At 36.7% G+C, this 27,291-nt stretch overlaps 1 protein-coding gene across 1 annotated transcript; it reads right to left on the bottom strand.

The window, feature by feature from the left end:
- Window positions 1-19,777: 19,777 nt before the first annotated feature.
- Window positions 19,778-23,281, bottom strand: LOC118343654. Its single transcript, XM_018959205.2, has 5 exons — window positions 23,099-23,281; window positions 22,858-22,989; window positions 22,555-22,747; window positions 20,940-20,990; window positions 19,778-20,338 (listed from the first exon to the last, which is right to left on the bottom strand). The coding sequence occupies exons 1-5, from the start codon at window positions 23,279-23,281 to the stop codon at window positions 20,319-20,321; spliced, it is 579 nt and encodes a 192-aa protein (XP_018814750.2). The 3' UTR covers window positions 19,778-20,318.
- Between the last annotated feature and the right edge of the window lie 4,010 nt (window positions 23,282-27,291).

The following is a 27,291-nucleotide window of genomic DNA, read 5'->3' as shown; positions in this document are numbered from 1 at the left end:
GAAAGGCTAAAATCTCTATATTGTAAGACAATGCGATAAATGACTCGAAGCAGTTCGATCAAGGAATTAGTGCAATTCACCCAAACCTTCAAAATGGAGGTATTGGGTTTGACCCCTTCCCGAATCAAAAAAAAAAAAAGAAAAAAAATATTAGTGCAACAACTGCTTTTATAGTGGTCAAGTAATGGGACTGAATACTCAATACCATTATTTTAAGTTCATATTTATTTTCTATTTTTTTAAGAAAAAAGTTTATATTTATTTTCTGAATAATCAAAGATGTTAACATCGTGTTTCGCACGTCTTTGGGTCAAGTTCCAGCAACTCAGAACTTTAGAGCTGGGCCTCGATTGGTGTTGTGTGAAACTCCCCGCATTGGTCCAGTGCCGTTGTACGGTGTTAGTGCATACATCCATGGTGATGAACAGTATTTAAATGCAGAGAAAATAAAAGAGACGAACACACAGATTTACGTGGTTCGGCACTAGGCCTACGTCCACGGGAGTTTGGGGAGGGGAGTTTTCATTATAATATGCTTATTTACAGTCTCTCATACCCTATCATTCCTCACTATACAATGGAAATCTACTCGCTAGAGTAGATGTTCTCCCTCGAAAGGTTGAAGAAGAAGTCGAAGAAGATAAATTGTCAAAAAAGTCCCCAATCCATAAGTTCCCCTTTGCTTTTATCTCCTGCCCCCTATTTACTTCAAGTCACTTCCCTACTTTTCTCTCCTGACATCTTACACCTTGCTTTCCCTTGTTTTCCCTTAATTTATGTCAAATCACCTATTTTTCTCTCCTGACACTCTCACTCCTTAGTCCATTCTTGTCCCCTCTCATTCTTTCATATTTTATCTTCTAGTGAGTCCCCCCAATGGGCTGGGCCTAGGAAATTCAATGGGCCGGGAGAAAAATACCCTCACAGTTACCCCGCCAATTCTCCGATGGGAATCTTTCAGCATGTTTTCCATTCGCCTAGCCTCATTCTGTTGGGCTGTCAGTTTTTCCGTTTGTCAGTCTTTAGGTGGGGTTCTACCCTGCCAAGCCTTCATGTCGTTGCTTTGTCCTACGGATTTCCTTTAACTTTCATTTCCTTTCGTATTTCCTTTAGCCACATTTTCTTTATAATACCCGATTCTCCTAGAAGCCTGACCCATTACCTTCAAGACCTTAACAAGCTCCAACTCTGCATTGGCATCCTACACACCAACCAAAGCCATCATGAATTTTCACAACTTTATGTTTAACAAGATGATGCTAATAATAATTTTTATAATGATGATGATGGTCATCATCATAATAATAATAACATAGAAAAAAAAAGGAAACCTTGAACCCACGATTGTATTCATCGATTGCAATTTGCGAATACCGTTTATACATATCATAATAGTAGTCTATGTTGCACGATTGAATTTGGTGGAAACAATTGACGCCAGGGATGTCAGAAACATCAAAGCCCTAAACCAACAAATGACCCGAAAAGATGGAGGAATTAAGCAAAGATTTAAAGCTAGAGTAGGCGTCGACAATGATAATAGAAGATCAGATCAAATATAGTCAGACTTATGTCACTCTTCAAAACTTGTTCGCTGTAGGAGTAGGCTTCCTCTGGTGTCATCTCATCACAGTCATCATTTGCCGGGTCATATAGCGGCGAAGATGAAGAAAAATTATTTTGGCAGAGGATTAATTCTCTTTCCAGCTTGTCGTAACCAAACAATTCTACAAGACTCATCTTGTCCGTCTCCATTGCTCTTCAAGCGATAATCCCAACAATTGGAGAAACTCGAAGACAAACCTAGCCGATGCCGCTATCGCACTCGCACAGTCGCACTCGAACTCTCCCTCGCCTCAATGACCTAAGCATGCACGGGAACGTCTCTCTCGTTAATTTAGAAATCTCTCTCCAATTTAATTTTTCTTTTTCTTTCCATTAGGCATCACCACAAAAAAATAAATCAAGAAACATTCTATACACCAAGTGTAATACCCAGCCCCTTTAATGAACGACGTAGTGTAGGTAAGTGATCCCTTTCCCTTTCATTTTTTTTCCCTCCCTCTCCTCGACGATTACCTCTTCCGTGTCCCTCTCCCCCATTTTTCACCCTCCCCTAGTTCCACCTCCCCACGCCTCTTTAACCTGTTTCTCCCTTCAAGTTCTCTCTCAACAAACTCTTTCTATATCCATGCCTCTCATGCTATCGGCTCTCTCCCTCAAAAGTCTCTCCCATTCGTTGTATCACCCACCGTAAACTAGCACCACACACCACGCTTCACGGCAAAATAGAAAACTGCACGCCCAACCACCATAGCCTTCATCATCAACCCGCCTCTCTCAACCCTCCTATCACCTAGGTCTAAGCCACTACACAATTCTCGCCGCCTACCCCAACCACAATGTTAAGAACTAAATCCTTTATATTTCATAAACTTAAATTGTACATTGAGAGTGGTCAAAATAAATAGATATAAGGAACAAATCTATTTAAGGTAACTGATTTTCGTGGGTCCACCGGAGTGAGTGGGAAGGATGTGAGTGTCTGTCAGTGGTGGCCTGAGGTAGAGAAGACATTACTGCTCTTCCTGAAAAAGAATGGAAAAAAATTTTGTGATAGGGGGGAAGGGTTTCCATGGCTAAGATTTGGGTTTTGAGTTGGGAAAAAGAGTCATTGAGGCCAAGGAGAAATTGGTAAACTCTATCATCTTCAGCTTGTTGCTGCAATTGTTTGAGATCGTTGGTTTGTTGTAAGTGACTGAATTCATCCCTTTTCTTGATTTGGTTGTAATAATCATGGATAGAGTGATTGTGTTGCTGCAAGGAGGATAACTCACGCTTGAGATGGTAAATCCTGGCATTGTTGCCATGGCAAAATCGGGACTGGAGATCCAACCATACGGCTCGGGGATCGGTATGAAATTCAAGGGAGTTGGCTATGGAAGGACTGATGGAATTTAGGAGCCAGGTAAGGACCATGTCTTTAGTTTGGTTCCAATGTCTATAATCTGGAGAGGTAGTTTCAGGTGGGATAAGAGTGTCATCAACAAAAACTAGTTTGCTTTTGGCGTTAAGAGCACGGGTCATGGCTTTTTGCCATTTGGAAAAATTGTCACCGGTGAGAAGACCGAAAATAAGGATGAGGCTAGGAGAGTCAAAGGGATGGAGGATATATGGAGAGAGGACAGTGGAAGAGGAAGAGGAAGAAGAGGCCATGGAGATCTCAGGTAGGTTAGGGATCATGGTCTAGTCTGATACCATGTTAAGAACTCAATCCTTTGTATTTCAGAAACTTAAATTGTACATTGAGAGTGGTCAAAATAAATACAAGGAACAAATCTATCTAAGGTAACTAATTGAGTATGGTATGAATTTACAATTACAAAATTAAAAGTCTAATTATTCTTAAATCATGGTGTTAAAAAATGGAGGAGATCTTGGCTTGATTTATGGAAGTGGTCTGTCAATACACAAAGCCACCGTAGCTCAGTTTTTATTTTCGAAAACACAGCCGCAAACCATTGCACCATCACCACATTTAAACTGAGAGCCTCTGTTTTAGGAGGCCAAAAACAGAGTCAAACGTTGCACCTCCACTACCAACGACTGAATCTTCCCAGCCACTTGCTGTTGTGCACCATAGCCCAGCCATGAGGCACTGCCAGGTCAATCACCATTCATTGTCGTAAGCTTTTGTGTCTTCTCCCCTGTGTTCTCTCCTTCTCTGACTCTCTGTTTCTCTCACAGTGCTCACTCTCTCTCTCTCTCTCTCAACGCCTACTCTGCCGCTGCATCACCACCGTCGACCTCTGCCCACCTCTCTGCGCCGTCGCATGTTCACCTCTCTCTCGATATAGAACTTTACTCTTTACTGCACAGTTTAGTGGAGAGGTTGTAGTTTTTGAAGTTTTTTTTATTGAATTCCTGCCTTAACCTATACATATTTATGGTTAATTCCCAAAAATACCACTAGTTATACGTTGTGCTTACTTTTAACTTACTCTTTGTTTTAAGTATATATATTATTATAGAAAATAGTTAGGGTTTTAAAGTATATTACTTATTATTATATTATTTGGTATCAGAATTTTTATAAATGAATTTTAGTAGTAAGCGTTTAATATAATTTTGAATGCTTTAGATAGGATTAAGTTTATTCTATTAAATGAAGTTTTGATTTTTACTGTAATAGATTTTATTATAATTTTGTAAACTAAAATATCCAGGTGGAGTTGTTTTATCAAGTGGATATCGATGAATTTGGAAAGTGATGATATTTTTGGATTACGAGAATTTTAGAATTTTAAAAAAATAAGTTAATTTAGCATATCGGGTTTAGGTATCGAAATATGTGCTGAATTGAAAATTTACGAAAGTTATGTGACTATTTTATAGGTGACGGTTAATGTTGTTCGGCACAATTGCGGAAAATTTTTTAAAAGCTAAAAAGTTCAGGTAAGCAGGATTCCTATGCTAGATTTTGTATAAAAGGAAAATGATCTGAAGTTGATTTTATGAAAAATGTGCATGATATGTTTTGCAAATAAATGTGGAAATAACCTCAATTATTTGTTCTGCATTACTCATGAAATATGTATAAAAGAGGAAAGTATTTTTACATGAACAAATTTTTGCATTCTGCTTCTGAACTATGCAAAAAGAGCGAATACGAAATTTCTAAAAATTTGTGCATGTGATGCAAAGATGTTCTGAATCTATTTTTGAATATGTGAAATGATCAGAATTCGTTTCAGTACTCTATTGTGATAAGATGTGGCACCTGAAAACCTTTGGCATGACTTTCTGATTTTGTTTTTGTTCATGATCCGATGATTCTGATTCTGTTTTGCTCTGATATATGGCCCTGTCACGTAGGGCTGTACAAAAAATCCTAAGCTCATGCAAGAAAATCTGAAAATTTTCCAGACTTGAGCACCTCCCACTTCACCCCAATCACCAAGCACCCAAGCCAACGTCCCTCACCCCTTGGCCACCTATAAATAATTCCCTCCCCTTCTCATTTCACCCACACCACAGTCCAAGCATCATCTTGAGCGTTGAGAGCGTTTCTCCCTCTTAGAGATCAAAAGAGTGCAAATCGAGTGAGTTTTGGTGAGTTTTTGAGTGTTTTTGTGTAAGACAGTCTAGAGTGCTTAGAAGATTACTAAATTTGTAAGTTTTCTTCCTTTTGATTTTAACTAGCATGTCAAGCTTTTTTTTCCAAGTGTTGGTATGAAATTTGGTTGATTTCTGAGAAGGTTATGATACTTAATGCCAAATCGGGTCAATTAAAGGAATAATTGAATGACTGAATGTTTTTAATTAGAAATTTAGCTTTGACATGTCCTAAGCATGATTTTATATGATATATAATTATCCTAATATGATAATGAAAGGTTAAATTTGTGATTAGAAGCATGTCATGATATGTTTTAAATCTATTTTGTTTTGATTATCAAGCGTGAATCGGTTTTAAGCATATTGGTGATCATTAATGATTAAAGAAAATCTCATATGCATGTATTCATAGGGATCAATAGTTGAAAATACACATAGGCATCAACTAGGATGCATGCCACAGGTTGAGACTAATTGGAAAAGTTTCACTATGGATTTTGAAAATATAAAGGCATAGATGGTTTTAGAATGATAAAAATATGAAGTCCTTGAAATTTGATTAAATTTGAAGTTTGTTTGAAATTAGTGAAAGTTTAGGGCCTAAATGACAATTTTTGAAAGTCAATGGGTATTTTTGTAAATATCTCATTTTTTTGAAGCCTTTGATTTCTTATCTATTCATGAGAGTATTAATCGTAACTTAGTATACACACGATTTACACAACTATGGCGCTAATTTCGAATTTCTCCGGAAGTTTGTAAGTTGGCCTCTAACTTACACATTGACAAATTATTTATGAATTATTGATAAATGTTCATTCATATTTCAATTATCATTTTGAGCATAAAATATCATGTTATATGATACATTGAGTGCATATTTACAGGACATGTCATATTTTCACCAATTTTAATATATTGCATATAAATATTATTTTTCATTAAACTTGCTACATATGCACATGCCATGAAAAATATTTTCCTAAACATTGCATGAAAATCATTTTATCACGACCCCAAAGGTTAAGATGGAGAATTATTCTAGTGGAACTCGTCTGTCCACTCTGGAGTGTTTAATAATGGAGTGGTAACCCCTGAGTTGACGAAGAACAATCAATAGGCTTTGAATGGATTCTTTTTAAAGAACGCCGGAGCGAAGTCAACCTGTTATGACACCTACCGCTGATGGGTATACATGTTATGATTTTTATGATATTATGTTATTTACCAATGCATTGAGAACGAGTCTATAGACAACGTAATTTCAACGTAAGTTATACTACAGTCACCGGCAGGTACTCACAGTGTATATGGGGAACTGTGACATTACCATACGTTATGTTATTAATTAAGATAATGATATAAGTTGATGATAAAAGTTTATGATGAAATTTTTATGATCCCTACATCCACTTCAAGTCTACTTCGAAGAAAATCTGGAGGATCATTCCACCACTACAACGTATCATCCACAAACTACACTTGACGAGCTAGAATGTGTGCAGTCTCATTACCCTGTCTTCCCACATGTAAAACTTCAAAAGAAGCAAAGATGGACAGCATCTTCTTCACCTCATGGATTAAAATATTGCACCTATCCAGAATCTCCCCTTGAGCGTATAGCCTCCATCACAGCAAGTGAATCCCCTTCAAAAATCAAATGAGAGATACGCAAGTGAGAAATTAATTACAAACCCCTTAGTGCTGCAAGCGCTTCTATATCTTCCACCTCCTGAATACCCAATTCCTTCTAGACATTGCCATAACCATGCAACCCTTATCATCCCGCAATATAGCTCCCACCCCAGAAATATTCAAGGAACTAAAAATAGCTCCATCTACATTCAGTTTAAAAGACCCACATGGTAGAGGTAGCCAACACAATGTTGAAATCTGATTATGAACTTTAACATGCTGTCGAATTAACTGATAGTTCTCAACATAATCAAAACAATTAGCCGCCACAACACACACATCAAGATTCGTTTGTTAACTTCAGATTTCGAAATTTCCACACACCCCAGGCAATTATCAAGAATCGGATCAAAATAAGAGGATCATAACTGCTTTGACAGCATTAACAAACCTAGAATAGCCAAATATCAACCTCAAATCTCTTCCAAAATACATTTCCCACACTCTAAGAAAATAAGGACATTGACAGAGAATGTGGAAGACATCTTCACAAGCATCATGGCAAAAAATACATTTAGAAGAACCCAGAACATGCCTATGAAATAAAAGCTTTTTAGTAGGCAAACTATCCTTAGAAGCTCTCCAAATAAAATTTTTGATCTTATTTGGACGTTGTAAATTCCACAAAACCTTCCAAAAGAACATAGAGGGTAATCTTGATTACTAGAACCATTCTCCAAAGCAGATTTCAAATTAAGGGCAAGGTAATACGCTGACTTTAAAGTAAAAATTTCAGTTCTAGTGCCACTCCACACTAATTTATAAACACCCCAATGTAGGAATAGAGGAATTTTAAGAATAGTTTTAGCCTCAAAAGGAAGGAATACATGTTTGACCAAATCTATGTTCCACCCACTGGGAGAAGAGGAATCCATTAAATCAGCTACACAAGCACCCTCAGCAAGGGTATTGCAGCAAGTAACAACTATCTGGAATTCGAGTCAGCAAGCCAATTATCTTTCCAAATCTTGATTTTATCTCCCTTACCAATACACCATAAACTTCCAGCTTGATTACATGTTTTGCTTAAAAAATGATATGCCATACATATGATGGCTTAGAGCCAAGCACCGAAGATAAAAAATCAGTATTAGGAAAATACTTTGCTTTAAAAGCTTATGTTAAAAGAGACCCTTGTGATTGAAGTAAACACCATCCTTACTTTGCCAATAATGAGATGTTAAAAACTTCCAAATCCAGAAATCCCAATCCACCCTTGAATTTTGACTGACACATGTTTCGCCAATTTAGCCAATGTATCCTTCTTTCTTGACCACTTTGACCCCACCAAAACCTTGCAACCATCCCTCAAGTTCTTTACAAAAACCCTTTGGAATCTTGAAACAGCTCATTGTGTAAGTGGGAATAGCCTGAACTACAGCTTTAATCAACACCTCACGACCTGCTTGTGACAATAACTTTTCTTTCCACCCTTGTAACTTTGCCCGAACTTTGTCCTTAATTGCTTTAAAAGTCTGGTAACATGATTTTCCCACAAAAGAAGGAAGACCAAGATATTTAGCATGGTGTTGAATATCCTGAATGCCCCCACACACTTTTAATAGCACTTATAACATTTGGCTCTATGTTACAACTGAAAAGTAATTCAGTTTTACCCATATTTAGCTGCTGACCCGATGCCACACCATAACAGCATATCAAATTTGTAATATGCTGATTTTCTGAAACATATGCTTGATAGAAAATGATACTATCATCTGCAAAGAACAAATGACTGACTCGAGGAGCATTATGACACACACTAATACCCCTTATTAGATGCTGCTCTTCAGCTTGCTTCAATAACAAAGATAGAGCCTTTGCACATAAAACAAACAAATAGGGAGAGAAAGGACACCCTTGACGTAGATCACGGGTGGGCTTAATAGGCTGAGTGGCAACCCCATTCACAAAAACTTTGTACGAAACTGAAGTAATGCACATCATTATTAAGCGAATCAATTGGGAATTAAACCCCATGCGCAGCATAAGTTTTTCTAAGAAAACTCATTACACTCTGTCATAGGCTTTACTCATGTATAATTTAATAGACATACAACCCTTCCTCCCACGCTTCCTCCTCCAAATAGCATCCACAGTTTCAAAGGCCGCTAGAACATTGTCAGTAATCAGCCTCCTAGGAACAAAAGCTGATTGGTTCTCAGAAATAGCTCCAGGTAAAGCTAATTTCAGCCTATTAGCTAATACCTTTGCAATGACCTTATAAATCACATTACCTAAACTAATTGATCAAAAGTCCTTCAAATACTCAAGTTGTTTCGTCTTTGGATTCAAAACGATATTGGTAAGGATTAAATCAGAAGGCATAACACCCGAAACCAACACTTGTAAAACAAGATTAATAACCGTATCACCCACCAAATGCCAATATTTTTGGAAAAACAAGGGAGGCATACCATCCCGACCCGGAGCTTTCAATGGTTGCATTTGAAACAAAGCTTCCCTTATCTCGGTCGTTGTGAACTCATGCATTAGATCACCATTCACAGAATCAGAAATACAAGGTTGAATAGACTGTAATACCGCATCAAAATCAGAAGGATTAGATGTACAAAACAAGTTTGAGAAATAGCCATGTATCATTGGAAGCATTTCAGATCCTACATGCAAGACACCCACATCATTCCTTAGCTTGGTGATAAAATTATGTCGCTGCCTTTGGGAAGCCTTAAAATGGAAATACTTAGTGTTTTGATCCCCATCTGCCAACCATTGCACACGAGATCTTTGCATCCACATCAATTCTTCCTTCTCCAATAGATAATTAATATCATTTTTAACACACCTTATCTCATGTGATGGGTAAGAGGAATAAGAAACACTCTGTAACTGTTCCAGCTCCCTTCTCTTTTTAGTCAAATTCTATCTAACATTGCCAAAACACTCCTTACTCCATTCAGTCAAGTAACTTCGACAATGCTTTATTTTGTCAATCAAGGAAGCATCAGAATTTAACGACCAAGCATTTGCAATAGCTTACTCACAACCCCTAGCACCCACCCACATGGATTCAAACTTAAATAAACGAGGCTTCTTGGAGACATTTTGCACAAAGGCGTCCATACTCAAGACCAAACAACTATGGTTTGAGACTGGGGTAATAATATTGCAAACTCTACTGGTGGGATATAATTCTAGCCATTCCACATTACTAGCAAATCTGTCCAACCTCTTATGAATAAGAGCAGACCAATCCCTCAAATTACTCCATGTGTACAAAGACCCTACAGCATTCATACTACGCAATTAACAGTAATCCAAAGCATCTCGAAAACCCCTCATCTGGCTAGCAGGTCTCTCCCTACCCCCCAATTTCTCAAAACTTTACAAAATCTCGTTAAAATCCCCACAGCACAACCATGGCCCATCAAATTGATCTTTCAATAGACGTAACAAAGCCCAAGTATCTCTTCTAAGATTTATCTCTAGATTCCCATAAATTGTAGACAAATGCCAAGAACCTCCAAAAACTGGGTTCGAAAGAAAAACATCTAAATGAAACTGAGAATAAGATTTTAAGACTAGATTTACCTCCTGATGCCTGAAGAGACACAATCCACCAGAACGACCAACGCGGCCCACTGTTAAGAAACAAAAAAAACCCCAACTATACCTTAAGGAGCTCTATACGAGAATAGCCAAAACGCGTCTCCATAATGAAAAAGATATCAAGATCTTCCTTACGAACAATATCTCAAAGGGTTCAAATTCCCTGAGGGTTCCCAAGCCCTTAGGAGTTCCAACTCATGATTTTCATGGTTGACGGCAGGGCTGAAACTCAGCCTCCACCAACGAGATTGGGACCTCCACCAGAGAATCATCCTCCCTTGATTTCTGCTTCTTCAACTGGATCAGACCACCCGAATCTACTAAAGCCTTCACATTCAACTATCGCTAAGAAGGAGTCAAGGGAAAACGAGACAGTCGTGCATGAGGGCACGATCCGCCCTTGATTTTCTCTGGTTGTCCTTACGAGAAGATAAGGATGCTGCTTCAGGATGACTTTTCTTTAGATGCACAAAAGGCATTTGGGTTAATTTTGAAATGGGCCCCTCGCCGATGCGAGACCCATCATCTTTCACAGAAGGCAATTGTTTAACCGACCCCTGCCCAGTTGTATCCAACAGGTCATTGTATGAAACTGTCAACGGTTGAGATGGATATTCAGTAACTGCCATCGGATCTTTCACCAGCAAATTGCTCCGATCATCATCTATAGGAGATGAGTTTCCAGTACTTCCTTCAGTAGACGATCCCAAATGATTGCGTGCTTGCACAGAAAAACTCCCCACCAGCAGCCATGGACCATAAGGAAATTCAGAGTCTTCAGCATTACCTTTAATATTAATCCATTGCAGGCAATCACGCTCCCCATGTCCCAATAGCCCACAATAGTAGCAGAATTGTGGCAACTTCTCAACTTAAAACGAACCCATACGTAATCTGATTCTCCAACAGCAACCCGTTTACCACGCGGAAAAGGTTTACTTATATCCAAGGAAATGCGCACACAAACAAATTCCCCCCACCAGGGCCTTCTCTCAATAAGATCAACATCTTCAACATCACCCAGAGTTCCTGCTATTTTCCAAACTTCCCGTGCATCCATCCCATCCAGTGGTAAATCATAAATTTGAACCTAGAAAGAAGCATATAACATAGGTACTTTGGTAATCTGTAGAGTCCTGTCATAATCAATGCAAATTACTAGACTATTCCCAAAAAGTCTAGGGACCATTGAATAATATCCTCTCTTTTTCACCCCGCATAGAACAAGCTGCCAAAAATAGATTTTTCCCCATGTCATAAATCTGAAAGCCCCCCGATGGATGCCATAAATTCTTCATCATCCTTTTGAACGCCTCCTTATTATAAAACTTCCTAGTCAGAAGCTTAAACAGGAAGCACTTCGTAGTATCAAAAACTTTATTTAACTTCGTAGAGTCAGACAAGCGTACAGTTGATTTCACTGCTTCAGATAATGAAAGAGAACTCCAACGCTCCGTTAGATCATCCGTCATCGCAAATATCACAAGTTCACAAACAGAAATACCAGTAAGAACGGAAACCCCACCACAATGAATACAAAAAAAACCCATGCACTCAGGACAAGATAAAGACTCTCATCATCATGAGAGAGAAAAAACACACACGAACCAGACTAGAAATACAGTTAACACCGGTTATACAGAGACACGCTGAATCGCCAGAGCCTTTTGAATGGCTATAGATTTGTCTTGTTTTATATCTATTTAATTATATAAAAGCCAAGTTTTAACATCTGACTTGGCATTTAGACCGTATTAATCGGTAGTTACGTCAACCGTAGTGATATGCCACAGAAATCGCATATGAATAGCTGACTTTACACAGGTTCATACCCGTTCATATGAATAACCAAATTTGCAAATTAGTTGAGTTAGTTTTTTCATATGTGACCCTTTGCAAATATTCTGAAGATGGCTGGTGTGTTGTCGCCGGCAACCAAAAATAAAACCTATACTCCTAAAAATACATGTAGTAGTGCAAGTAAGGATCGATCCCACGAAGAGTATTTAGCCTAGTTTTATACTATGTAAACAAGGATTTGCGGAGGGGGGGAAGGGTTGAGTATAACAAAAACAATTTTAAGAACAATTAAGAAACAATTCAAATTAAAGTATCGAAATCAATCAAAAAAACAAACCTTGGTCTAAGTCAACATCCACCATCGAAATTTTACAACTGATCATCGATGCAAATATATATTAATTCATACTTTGAATATTGACCATTGGAATTACATGTTATTAATAGTAGACTCAATCGGAGCGGAGTCGGGACTACAACCATCCAAAAATACCCAAATCACAAACCCCAGAAGAAAAATTCATCAATTCACCCAAATTACAAACCCAACAAATTGACACAGATTAAGTGATGGAGATCAAGAGCAAAGGACTTGCGAGAGACAGAGATCGAGAGGCAAAGGGTGAGGGACTTAGAAGAAGGATTCAGCAGCAAGGGGCAGTTGTGCCAATGGCAAAGGGTAAGGGAACACAGAGGGACGACGACAGGAGAGTGAGATCCTAAAGGCAACAGAAGAGGCACTATCGGGAGAAGAGAGAGAAGCTTACTTCAACTTGAGAGAGAAAGAGAGAGAGAGACTAGGCCAGCGAGATTGGGGACCTAGGGTTTCTTAAAAGAGATCGAGGGGAGGGGTCAAAAATTGAACATTGAATGTCGAAGTGATGAGATCGAATGGGAGGAGGGGGTGTTAAGGTCCTAAACATGTAAAACGACGTTATTTTACACTTTGAAAATGATGTCATTTTACGCAATAGTGTAGCTGTCGTGAGGTGTACAAAGTGTTTTGATTCTATTTGAGGCATTTTGGGCTAGGTTGCGTGGGTTTTGGGCTTTTAAACCCTCCTTTTTCCCTTTTGTTTTTTCCGTTAACCTTTTTTTGGGCCTTTTTTTTCTCCTAAACCCTAAATGAAATCTTTCTTAAATCAATTTTGATCTTTGTTTTAGCCATAACCTTTTTTATTTATGGGTGCTATAATTTTGTATCACTAAGTTTAATTGTTAATTAGTTTCATTATTAACAATTACTATTTAATTCATGTCTAATTACATGTCATTATACGGTACTATTACATGTTATTAATTCATTATAATATTTTATACTAATGTCTAATTTAACTTGTATTCTAGTGTTTAATTAAATGTTATTATGCTAAACTTAAAGTATTACATGTTATTATATTAGTTTCTTACTTAATTATATACTAGACTTAGTATTTCTAACAATCCAATCCTAAAATTAGGCCATAAAATAAGTTTTATGTATTTTCATATTATTATTAAAAAATATATTTATTTTTATTATTATACCACTATCACTTTATCAAATTCATGTCATTAATAAGTCACTAATTTTAATTTCAAGTAGTATCATTATTAGCATCATTATTTTTAATTCATCAAAAGGATGAGTGTAGTGGATTACTTTAAACTTTCACGTTCTCCCTCTCCTCTAGGACGTATCTTTTGTAACCGTTTTCCTCTCCTTTTGTACGTTACTCCTTCCATAATCTACTAAACGAGTATCTTTAAAACCTCCATCGACACACAGCCTTCAGGTGTTTTCTTGGTTCAAAGTTTTCGACAATCTTGTAAGCCTTATGGTGATTTCTTAGTCCCAAAGATTTTGGCAATCAGGTTGCCTACTTATACACCCAAATCTCCGCTGTTATAACCTCTCGTTCCCCTACAATGTTCCATCCCTCTCCTCCATGCCGATAGCGCTTTGCTCCTCATCTCTCAGGAGTAAATAGTCGTACCCCACTAGCTTGCACCAACCACCATCAAATCAGATTGAGAAGAAGAAGCCCCAGCCTTTACCAATGCACGGAAAACTACACCCTAAGTCTTCGCAAGGCATTGTGAATCGGATTAGACTACTAATCTAGATAGCTAACGATCTAGTTTAGCAAAAATGTATTGAAATTTTCGGTCTGTGACTCTCCCAGGATTGAATCGGATTAGACCAGCTACACCCGTAGGCATCGCAAGGCATCATGAAAACTCACTACCAGCAAAGAACCCAACTCAACCACGGCCCTATACCTCCACAAACCATCGTAAACAAATCAAAGCACAAAGAGGTCACCATGCAAAGTAGTGCAGTTGCCTTTCAGCCCATGTACGACAGCCCAACTAGCACTTGTCACTCTTTGTTTGGCGTTACCAAGAACAGAGTATGCCGCCATCACTCACCCACAAAGAGAGGAAGCTAGCTCCGCCCTACACTACCTTACACCATCGTGACTCATTCCCTTCCCACTACAAGCCAAAGCATTGTATCCCTATTAATTAGTCCATCTGGGAAAACGTGCGTGGCTCTTACAAAAAATGTCAGTGGAGACTTCCAGTTTAAAAGTACCACTTAACCCACAACCAGACTTTGTCTTTCTAACTCCACAGCCAATTATGTCCGAAACATGGAACCATCCTCATCTTTGGATAACCAGCAAAGGAACAACATGGACATTATTCCTCTAGAAATCCTTACACCTCTTGATATCACACTTCTTTATACCATCCCACCAGGCACTGAAAGTTTCATTCCCTTTGAACAAGATCTGTCTGAGTCACCACCAAAACCATTACCACGCCCATCCACTGAAATCATTTCTTCTAAAAAGAGGTTCTTGAACTGACCTGAGAGAGATCTACAACCAAAAAAGAGAGAACACTCTTTTGGAATATCATAATTTGACATCCTTGTTGAGATGGAAGCAACCTTCACAATTGGAGCTGGAGGAGCAAGTAGCATGGAGGAAGACCCTACCTTGTCATCATTCATGACAAAAGTCAAGGAGGGAACCTGCAGAAGAACAAGGAAAATCATAATGCAATATTCTTCATATCAGAAGTCATATGCAACACGAGGAAGTAGTAATATCCCACCAACAAACCATGTCCTTTTATCTTCCACAGTCCAAATGGTTGAGGCGGCAGAGCCTGATCGGCCCTACAAATAGAAAGGAAGTTATGTCCAGCAACTATAGAGGCATAGCCCGACCTGCTACAAGAAGAAGTCTAAGGGCTAACATCAGGACTCATCATCTTGATGTGATTTTCTTATCTGAGACACTTTTGAATGATGCTAAGACTAAGGGCTTGTTTGGATTCGCAAGTCATCTCAGCTCATCTCAACTCATCTCACTACTATTTATTACTATTCAGCAACTTTAACTCACAAATCTCACTACTATTCACAACTCATCTCATTACTATTCACAATCCATCTCAACTCATATCAGCTCATCTCAAGTCATCTTCGAATCCAAACATCTCCTAATTATGTTGTTAATAGTTTAGGATTTTCTTTATCTTTGCATATCCCATGCCAAAAGGTAGGCAGGGACAGCTTTTGGTAATGTGGCGTCTTGGTGTAGATATAAAACCTATTTATATTTTCTACTACATTGTCACTATGCATGTGTACTCTGATCCTGCTTATATGCCATGGTTGCTTTTAGTGGTTTACTACCCTTCTCATCATTTTCAAAAGCATAATTTTTGAGACCTATTGTATAAGATCAATCACACTTTCTCTGGCCCCATTTTAGCACTAGGAGATTTTAACTCTATCGTCAATAGCTTAGAGAAGCTTGGAGGCAGGCCTTTTGCCTCTACTTCCTCATCTAGTGGCTTGAGAAATTTCATGGATGAGGCAAGTTTTGCTGACTTAGGTTACAATGGCCCTCATTACACTTAGACCAACAATAGAATGGGCCATGGTAACATTAAAGAGAGAATAGACAAAGCCATTGCTAATCCTCAATCGGCTTTGCTCCATCTTGATGTAAAGATCTTACATCTGCCCATTCACAATTTTGACCATTCTCCCATCCTCCTAAACTCTCAGAAACAAACTCACACCAGCAAAGCCTTTAGATTTGAGGAGTTTTATGCTAGGGACCATACTTGTAGTAATGTCAATAAGAAGGATTGGGACTCCAACCATAGGGGTAATCCTCCCTTTATTTTCATGCAAAAGTTGAAAATGGTCAAAAGTGCCCTCAAAAGTTGGAACATTAGCCACTTTGGTCATATTCAGACTAGCATCAAGACCCTTTCCAACCTTTTGTCTCAAATTCAATCTTAGGGTCCCTTTCATAATCTCTCCAATCAAGAGAACTCTATCAAAAATAGTCTCAATGAGCAGCTAAAAAGAGAGGAGATTTTGTAGAAACAAAAGTCTCGAGTTTAGTGGCTCACAACCATTGACCTGAATACCAAATTCTTCCATATGTCATCCACTATGAGAAGAAAAAGAATGAGATAACTATCTCAGAACTTCTAACAATTCTTGGGATTCAAATCCTCTTACCCAGATTGCCCTGATGACCTCTCTAATCTATTTCCTAATAAAATTAGTGAGGAGGATAACCTTACGCTAAGTAGAATTCCTTCTGATGAATAGATCCTCTCCACCATTAAACAAATCCTCTCTTCCAAATCCCTGGGACCTGATGGTTTTACTGGTTTTTTTACAAGACCTATTGTAATATTGTCAAAGAGGATTTGAATAAAGCTGTGAGGAACTTCTTCACCTCTAGTCATATGCTTAAGGAGATGAATCATGCTAACATAGTTCTCATGCCTAAGATTCCTTCTCCTAGCACAGTTCACCATTTCAGAAAATCCTCACCAACAGACTTAAGGTTGTCATGAGGAAAATTATCTCCCCTTACCAAACTGTTTTTATGTTTGGGAAGATCATTAAGGAAAATACCATTTTGACTCAAGAAATTTCCCATGTCCTTAGGACAAAAAATGGCAGAAGTCATATGGCTATTAAGATTGACATGGAAAAAACATTTGACTTTATTGAGTAAAAATTTCTCTTAACCATTTTTAAGAGTCTTGGTTTAAACCCTACTTGAATCAACTGGATAAAGGAGTGAATTAGTACAACTTCTTATTCCATTGTTATCAATGGTGAGCCTTAAGGCTATAACCTCCCCTGTAGAGGTATTAGACAAGGAGACACTCTCTCCCCATTCCTTTTTATTTTAGGCAGTGAAGTTCTAACCAGACTTATTCTTAGGGAGGAGCATGTTAACAACATTACTGGTATTATGATTAGCATATCTAGACCTACTTTATCCCATCTCCTCTTTGCTGATGATCTCATCCTTTTTGGTAGTGCTAATGTTAACATAGCCAAAGCTTTCTTAGATTGTCTTGAGACCTATACTGCTTGGTCTGGTTAGAGGGTTAGTGCTTCCAAATCTTCTATTCAGTTCAGCAAAAACACTAGTATCAATGCCATTAGAGATATCCAGGACATTCTTAATTTTAGCCCAACTCCTTCGAGAATTAAGTACCTAGGCTTACCTCTTAACTTTGGTTCTCCTCAAAGACATCACTGCAATGAGATTTTGGATAAGATTTAGAGTAAGCTTTCTGGGTGGAAATCAAAGTTGCTCTCCCAAGCAGGGAGAACCATCCTCATTAAATCTGTAACTAGTGTCATTCCTGCTTACACCATGTCCACTACCTTACTGTCCAAGCATATGGCTAGGAAGATTAATAAGTCTCATGAGGTTTTGGTAGGGTTTTCACCCTGATAATATTCATAACTACACTCCCATCGCTTCGAAGTCCATCTGTAAATCTATTGGTGGTCTTGGTATCAGGCTTGCTGCCAACTTCAACAAGGCTTTGATGAGTAAGTGCCCTTAAGATTTAATTTGTAATGAGACCAGCATTTGGAAAGATATGATCACCCATAAGTACTTGAGGAATAGTAGTTGGAACTCTATTCAAGCTAAAACGACTGACTCCAAATTCTGGAAAAGTCTTGTCAAGCAAAAAGGCTGCATCATTTCTAGCTTGTGCTTTCAGATCAACAATAGGGTCAGCACTAAGGCTTGGTCTGATTCTTGGATACCTAATTTACCTACCAGATTCCCTTCCCCTAGATCCATGGACACTAGGATGACCCCCTTCTCAAGGTCTCGAAGCTTGTTCTGAAGGAACCCAGGAGATGGAATTCCCTCCTCCTCCAAACTCTCTTTTCTCAGTCCTCTATGTAAGCTATAGAAAACATCCATCTCTCTGATTACAACTATCAAAATCTGAGTGACATTCCTCGTTGGGCCCACCATTCTTCTAGTAATTTTTCTGTCAAGTCAGCTTACACAGCCATTGTTTGTAACCATTTTGAGCTCAATGACCTCCCCACTAGCCAATTCTGAAAAATGCTCTGGTCTCTCAAAATCCAAGATCGACTTAGCTCTTTCTTTGGAAAGTGCTTAATGACATCCTTCCCACTAGACAATCTCTTGGTAATTACCTTCATCTCCCTGAGGACAAACAATTATACCCTATTTGCCATCAAGAAGAGGATACCACCTACCTTTTTCTCAATTGTCCCTTTACTAGAATTCTTTGGAGGCAGTCCCCTTGACCGCTGGATATTTCAACTTTTAATCCTCTAGGTATTAAGAATTGGGTCAAAACAATTCGCTATCCTAGTGCCAACCACAATCTTTCTAAGTCTAATGCTCATCATTTCCAACTCTTTGTTGTGATTGCCATGGACAACATTTGGTTTAATCAAAACCAAAAGATACACAATTGTAGTTCCTTAAATATTGAGCAGTTTACAAAAATGACCATTGACATATATCAAGATCACCATGGAAAGTTGATAACATGTTGCAAACCTAGAAACCACCTACAACAAAAGACGCCTACTTTATATCCTTTGATGTTGCAATAAGAGGGAATGTGAGTACATTAGCAGCTATGTGTAGGTCTTGGCTAGGGAAGATCGTTTTTGTGGTTACTAAATTCTCTAGCACCATTGATCCTAACTATGGAGAAGCTATGGCAGCCTTCATTGGAGTCAAAGAAAGGAGTCAAAGAAGCTCACCACAGAGGATTCAAGAGACATCATAGAAGGAGATTTAGTTTGGCATTAACAACCCTCATTCTTCTAATGCGGGAAGTTGAATACATTGCAAGAGATACCAGATTTTTGCTCAAAGACCTTCATGATTGGCTAGCTGTGAAATTACATCGATCACAAAATTGATGTGCGCACACTTTTGCGCAATGGGCATATTCCAACAATTTGTTTGGAAACATCCCCTCATCAAAATTCCTCCTTGCCTCCTTAGCTTTCATAGTGGCAAAGATCCCCCTTCCCTTGGGTTTTAATACTCTTTAAATTACTTTTAACTACTTTCCTTTTCTATGAATGAAAATTCTTGAGACAAAAATAAAAAAATAAAAAGCTATAGATTGAATGCATCATGAAGGTGATAAACGGTTACATTGTCAAATAGCTCTACCATAAACCTATCTGACAATTTGTCCACGGACTATTATCGACTTAGTGAAATTCCAGATTGCACAATTTTAACATATGGCAAGTTATTTTGCAACTTCACTAATAGAGAAGTGGCACTATCTCTCAATTTTTTATTAATTAAATTAAATGCATAAATTATTACAAACTGGATCAAGTAATATGCATTACCCAAAAAAAATAACATGACGAAAGTTTCCAGAAGCAAAAATAAAACCATATGCATGAATGAGAGAGAGAAGGCACAAAAAACTCATCGTTGCCAATTATGTTTTATGCTTCTTTTTTTTTTTTTTTGTAACCTTATCAAAAATAAAATGTTTTATGTTTTTTTTGTGAATTTCCCTCTCCCACACAAGGAAAATAAAATAAAAAAACCCGCCCAATTCACATTGACAAAAGCACGCTGCATAATCTCACTTAACCAAGGTACCAATGGAGGATTGAAGAAAAGGAGTTTTGAAAACAAAATTAAATAAGTAACTGGCCAACTTTAGATTGTCTAAATAAACACTAGAAGCACCTTCTTGCCATTTTACTTGTATAATTCATGTTTTCGAATTCCAACAGCATTGTTAAACTCCATACGCATTTCACCTCTGAAAGATCTTCAAATACAACATGTTTCATCTGAAGGAAACCAAGAAAGGTCAGTGGTCTGCATAAAACCATGCATATAGAATTACCAAAACAAAAATCTATTGACGTTGCTAAATCAGTAGGCATGAGACTAACATTTTCCAACTATTCTAATAATATTTATGTTTATTTTATTGGCACTGGGCCACACAACCTCCCGACAAGTGGTATCAAATGAGTCATTGTTTCCCCATTCCTCCCACACATAAAGCACCAATTTATCACCTTCGTCCATCACATCCGATCTTCTCTCCCCATTTATAATCTGAGTACAACTAGGCAAAAAATGAAATATAGATAGAAAAAGATAGACACAAACGGTACAAAATAATGGATGCCAATCTCCAGAAGATGGGAAAGAAAGAGTTGAGAATAAAATTGACACCCAGCACTGGTTTGAGCAACAAAGGATAGTAGGACAGTAATCTAGTGTATCTTTAAAATTTAACCCAACATAAATTATCAACAAAGGCTTTCAGTATTGCATATCATTGCACCAACAGCATAAGAAGCAATAGTCAATTGCTGAAAATCATTACTAGCATTTGAGTAAACAAATCGTGCTTCCGTGATATAAGATAAAAATACTAACCATTGCAAAGGTGATTTTTCCAAAACCACTGTCTCTCATGACTGCCAGAATCTACATGAAATAATAAAAAGATAAAGAATAAATAAAAATCAACACTAATATATCAAAAACAAAAGAAATAAAAATCAACACTAAATATTACTTATCACAATCAAACTCAACACCAAAAATCTGTATAGCTTCTCTTAAATTACAAAGTTGGGGGAGCTTAAAGCTTTATTTTATAGAACTCTATGTACTTGGGCCATTGCTGTTGACTTCAACGGCATGGACTTACATGATTTTCTTGTCTTTATTGCGCCTTCTTAGTTAGGGCAAACGGTTATTTTCTTCTTGAGTATTGTACTGGACTATGCCCATTCATTGATCAATAAAATTTGTTTACTTGTATAAAAAAAAATGTCTTGAAGTCGACACAACAACAGAACAATGCCAAACAAAAAATTAAAGTTCCGGTAACCAATCTCCTATTTTATATGCACCGGAGACTTTCTAATATATATTAATCCAAAAGTTTAAAGCCCAACACTTTGTAATAGCAATCAAAGGTTAATGCCCAACAAAATCTCCGGTTAAGATTAGAAAATGTTACTCTATTGACTTCCAGGACAGGCTCCATCTCATTTCCATAACCAAAAGTTTCTGAATAACTGACAGAAATAGGCTAGAGATAATGGCTAGAAAAGATCAATAGTTTGTGGAATGAGAACAAGAGGATTACAGGACAAGAAGCTCAAATGAAGAGTTGGTGGATAAATATCTAATAGAATGAGAAGGTAGCTATGGATTAGTACAGTGGCAGTGGAGGATTAGGGAGGGATATAGAGTATATTTCAGAGTGGAAGCAATACCATGTCTTTGATTTTTTTAAATGGGTAATAGATATTTTATTAAAGGTGCGGCCCATGTACACAGGTGGCAAATCTACAAGCAGTAAGCTAAGGTTATCATATGCCACTGTCCAAACTTAGAGAGACTAAAGCATAATGGAATCATTCACCACACACCTAGGCGACAAAGATTACTATTTTCCCTTCCAGCATGCCATAAGCTCCACCCTTCCCACGGGCATAACCCAAACTATCCCAAGACATTTGAAAATTGAGACCAAAGTGCTCTGGCCATGGCACTGTGAAGCCGTGCTCTTCCTACACATCCAGCTCATCTCATCCACGAGTGTAATCTCCTTGACAATGTGAACAACCTCATTTTTTATTGCTGTCACTTTGTCAGATAAGAATCTTTCTTACCCATCACTTCAATATCATGGAGATTGCGCATGAGTATCAATTTCATCCTAACGAGTCTCTGGTTATCTGAAAACATGAAAAAATGAATAGCTCCGTTGAGCTACCACTCTTATATAGTATATGAATCTCCTCAGAGATCATAACCAATCATGGCTCTAAAATTTATGACGGCATAAGAGGATCCAGTAGCCTAGTCCAATTAGATGGGATATTTGTTATAGTCTCATCGAAGGTCAGCTAAATATATGTACAAGTTAATTAACTGATTCATCTATCTACCAACGAATTAATTAGAAATACGAAAACGACAACGCCATAACAGTGGCTCAAAGCTATCAAGAATCAATGGAATCAATTTGCTTTACCTCGCTCATCCTCGGGGGGCTTTAGCCTAAAGGATTCCGCTGTCTCAGATTCTAGCCCATCTAATACCACGGCTTGATACGTCTTAATCTCACCTCCATCGCCAAGCTCCTTGGCCACGAAGGTTATATAATACATGATTCCCCTCGAAGCCTGACCCATTGCCTTCAAGACCTTAACAAACTCCAACTCATCCTACACGCCAACCAAAGCCATCACGAATTTGCACAATTTTCTGTTTAAAAAGATGATGGTGATAATAATTTTTATAAATAACAATCATAACAGAGAAAACAAAAAAAAACCTTGAACCGACGATTGTATTCGTCTATTGCGAGCTGCGAATACCGTTTATACTTATCATAGTTGTAGTCTATGTTGCATGGTAGAATTTGGTGGAAACAATTGACGCCAGGGATGTCAGAAACATCAAAGCCCTAAACCAACAAATGACACGAAAAGATGGAGGAATTAAACAAAAAAGTAAAGCTGGAGTAGGCGTTGACAATGATAATAGAAGATCGGATCAAATATAGTCAGACTCAAGTCACTCTTCAAAACTTGTTCGCTGTAGGAGTACTCTTCCTCTGGTGTCATCTCATCACGTAAATCATTTATCGCGCAATATTCCGGCGAAGTTGAAGACAAATTATTTTGGCTGAGGAGTAATTCTCTTTCCAGCTTGTCGTAACCAAACAATTCCACAAGACCCATGTCGTCCATCTCCATTGCTCTTCAAGTGATAACCCAACAATTGGAGAACAAGAAGACAAGGCTAGCCGCTGCCGCTCTCGCTATCGCCTCAATGACCTAAGCAAGCACGGTTAGGTAAAAATAAAACATCTTTAAAAAATCAAACTAGGTAAAAAAAAATATGAATTTTATAAAAAAGTAATTAAAAAATCACTAAAAATGTAAAGAAAAAAATGAATTATATAAAAATTTAATTAAAAAATACTAAAAATTGAGAATATTAAAAAGTAATTACAAGAGAGTTTACTTTAAAATGCGTGTTTTCAACGTTTAATATTTATGATAATGTTGATGCAATTTTGAATTATCAACCCTCAAAACTAGGGGTGTAAACCGGTCGGTCATATTCGATCCATCACCGGACCGGACCGGATCGAACACCCCATAGGGTCCGGACCGGACCGGTAGTTATCGGTCCAGTCGGTCCATTCGGTCCGGCCTTTTTTTTTTAAATCAATTAATAAAAAAAATTTATTTAAAATAGTAAATTAAATTAAGTGATTTATTAATGTGAATTATGTAACAAACTCAATAAAAAAATATTTTATATGGTAAAAGATAATAAATTAAATGAAAATTACATTATTAATTTATATAATTACTATATAATTAACTAATTGATATTATATATTAGTTAATTCATAGAATATTAACAAGTGTTAATAACATATTTAAAATTTTATATTGTTAATAGTGATAAGTTAGATGAAGATATATATAAAATATTGTTAATTTATAAAATATTAACAAGTATTAATAACATATTTAAAATTTTATATTATTAATTGTACAATTATTATATAAATAATATATATATAATATATTTTTTTTATTTATTTTTTTTTATTCAGTCGGTCCGGTCCGAGAAATCTCCACCCTGGGACCGGACCGAAGACTGAAATTCTCCTATTTATTGGATCGAAACCGACCATGTATTTGGTCGGTCCGGTCCGATCCGGACCGGACCGGTCGGTCCGGTTGGTTTCTCTGGTTTGGACCGACCGGTTTACACCCCTACTCTAAACCACGATCTAGTATGCATAATGAGTAATAATACATTTATAATTATTTTACATTTAATCAATACAAACATATCACTTCATTAAAATATAAGAAATGATATTTGTAATTATATTGTATAAACGCACACTCCATTTAAAGAAATTGAGTAAATAAGAATTTTTTTTTTAATTATATACCTCATTATTTTTCAAAAGGAATACGCAATACTTATATAACACATGACTGTATCTAGCATTACTCTTAAAATATAAAATTAACTTTAATTTCATATAGAATTATAAAATAATTGTAAAAATGTTGTAGATAAATGATTTTCTACATATAAAATAGGGTTACAAATGGAACAAAATGCCCAAACTTTGTTAGATGTTATATTATCAAGCTATACGTCAAACCGGAGTCGAAAAACCCTAATTTTGACTTTGACTTCGATTTTGTTAGAGTTCAAATCCGACCATAGTAGACTCAATTGGAGCAGAGTTGAAGCCACAACTACCCAAAAATCACCCAAATCAAAACAAGCAAAATCGCCAAAGAATCACAACAAGCAAAACGGCCTAAAAATCACAATAAGCAAAATCTAGAAGCAAAAATCCTAATTTTGACTTTGACTTTAACTTTGACTTTGTTAGAGTTAAAATCCGAACTTTGGCTTCGACCATAGTAGACTTAATTGGAGCATAGTTGAAGCCACAACCACCCAAAAATCACCCAAATCAAAACAAGCAAAATCACAAAAAAATCACAATAAGCAAAACGGCCTAAAAATCACGATAAGCAAAATTTGGAAGCAAAAATCATTGATACACCAAATCACAAGCAAAATCACCGAAATCACAAACCCAACAAATCTAATAAGTTGAAAGTTAAATAAAATATTATTAGAATATTATTTTTTTAATTTTATTACTATTTTGAAATTTGAAAAAGTTAAATTATTTATTATATTTTATGTACAAATTTAGAAAAATTGTAATAATGATTTGAGATGAGACGAAACATTTTCACGATCCAAATAATGCCTAATTTTTCTTTCCATCAGGCATCACCATTAACAAAAAATAAATCAAACATCTTTAAATATGTAAAAAAAATTAGTTTTATAAAAAATTAATTAAAAAATACTAAACATTGAGAATATTGAAAAATAATAAAAGAATGGCCACCTCGGGGGAGGGCCAAAAAATCTTGAAAACTCACAAAAACATAAAGCTAATAAAAAATAAATTCAAAAAAGAAAGATATGTAAAAAAAATAGAGAAAACTCTAGAAGATTCAAAACAAAAAAAAATCAAAAATATTAAATGCCTAGAAACATAAATTCAAAGTTCTATTTATGTTATAATGGCTTAAGATAGCTAACTTAGGTTCATAATGATATAAAAACATTAAAAAAAAAAAAAAGATACATACAATATTTTTCATTAATTAATTTAGTTATTCTAGCACATCGCATATATTTATGACCAAATCGATCTAAACTATATTTAAACAAGTTGATCTTTGTTTTTTTTTTTTTTTTTGTATGAAAGCCAAAACAACTTCCATTTATCATTCAATACTCAAAGGATTACATTGTTGCTTTAGTTGGATACATGGTTTAATCCAATCTGGACAATCTTCTATCCATACTACCTCTTCCTCACATTGAAGATACTACCTCTTGTGAGCTACCACATTACCCTCCCTAGGAGTGTACTAAAGTTGCCATTTCTGATCATTTCTGAACTTTACTTTGATGTTTTCAATCAGTTGTCCATACTATGCACAAGTCTCCTCCCTTTCCTTAACTTCCTTGGCTACCTTCATGGCATCCCCCTCAAGAATAGCTTCTTCAATTCCAATTTCTTCACAGAAAACTATAGCTCTCAAAAGTGCATTTGCCTCTGCCATAACATCTTTAACTGCAAGAGATGGCATGCACAAAGCACCAATAACATCCCCTGCAGAGTCCCTAATCTATTTATTTTTCCTCTGCCATAATTTCCTGAATATATAAGCCATTCTTTCCAACTCACTCTTCTGTAATCTCAGCTCTAAATTTGTCCAAGAAATTCTCTTCTCTACATGTCATCTTCTGTGCATATGGTCTTTTGTTGACTTGCTATGGCCTGAGCATGCTTCATTAATTAATTACAAGTAAGTATGCTTCCTTTAATTAATTACAAGAGAGTTTGCTTCAAACACATGCTTGTTTTCACCCTTTAATATTTATAATAATGCTCATACCATTTTGAGTTATCAACCCTATAAACCACAATTTAGTACGTGTAAAGAAAGAGTAATGATACTTCTAGAATTATTTTATAAATTATTTTACATTTAACCAGTGCAAGCATGTCACTTTATTAAAATATAAAGTTGTCTTTAATTTCATATAGAGTTATGAACTAATTTTGAAAATATTGTAGGCAAATCATTTTCTACGTTTAAAATAGGGTTACAAATGGAACAAAAGGTCTAGCCTCTTTTATTTTGTTATAATATTGGTATTTCAATAAGATAATTTAAAGAGTTCAACCTGTTGCTTCATTAGCAGAGGAAACCTGTCTGAGAATATAAATGGGATTTCCCACTTCAATAACCTTTTCTTTCCCTTTAGCTATAGTTAGAGAGTGCCTACAGTTAGAGAGTCCTTCCAGACTATATCAAACCAAAGTAGACCTGCAGAATCATTTAACATGCTATTTGTGAATCATGTGGGACGGAATAATACAGTTGGAAGTTTGGAAATTAGGCGTCACCTTTCCCTTCCCTTTTTGAGTTGGAATCAAGACTATGTTTGATCGGAATGCCATAAGAGTTTCACCTACCTCAAAGCCTGCAATCCCAGTCTCTTGATTGATCGTAGGAATCTAGAAAAACACAAAAGTGTCTTTGTAAACATTGGGAGACATAACACAATCAATCGAGAAGCAATGATTTTTAGAAGGTTCAGGCGACACCAACCTACTTTACGAGAA

The sequence above is a fragment of the Juglans regia genome, chromosome 4, assembly GCF_001411555.2.
Source record: "Juglans regia cultivar Chandler chromosome 4, Walnut 2.0, whole genome shotgun sequence".
Classification (NCBI taxonomy): Eukaryota; Viridiplantae; Streptophyta; class Magnoliopsida; order Fagales; family Juglandaceae; genus Juglans; species Juglans regia.
This window is presented reverse-complemented; position numbering and strand designations above follow the sequence as displayed.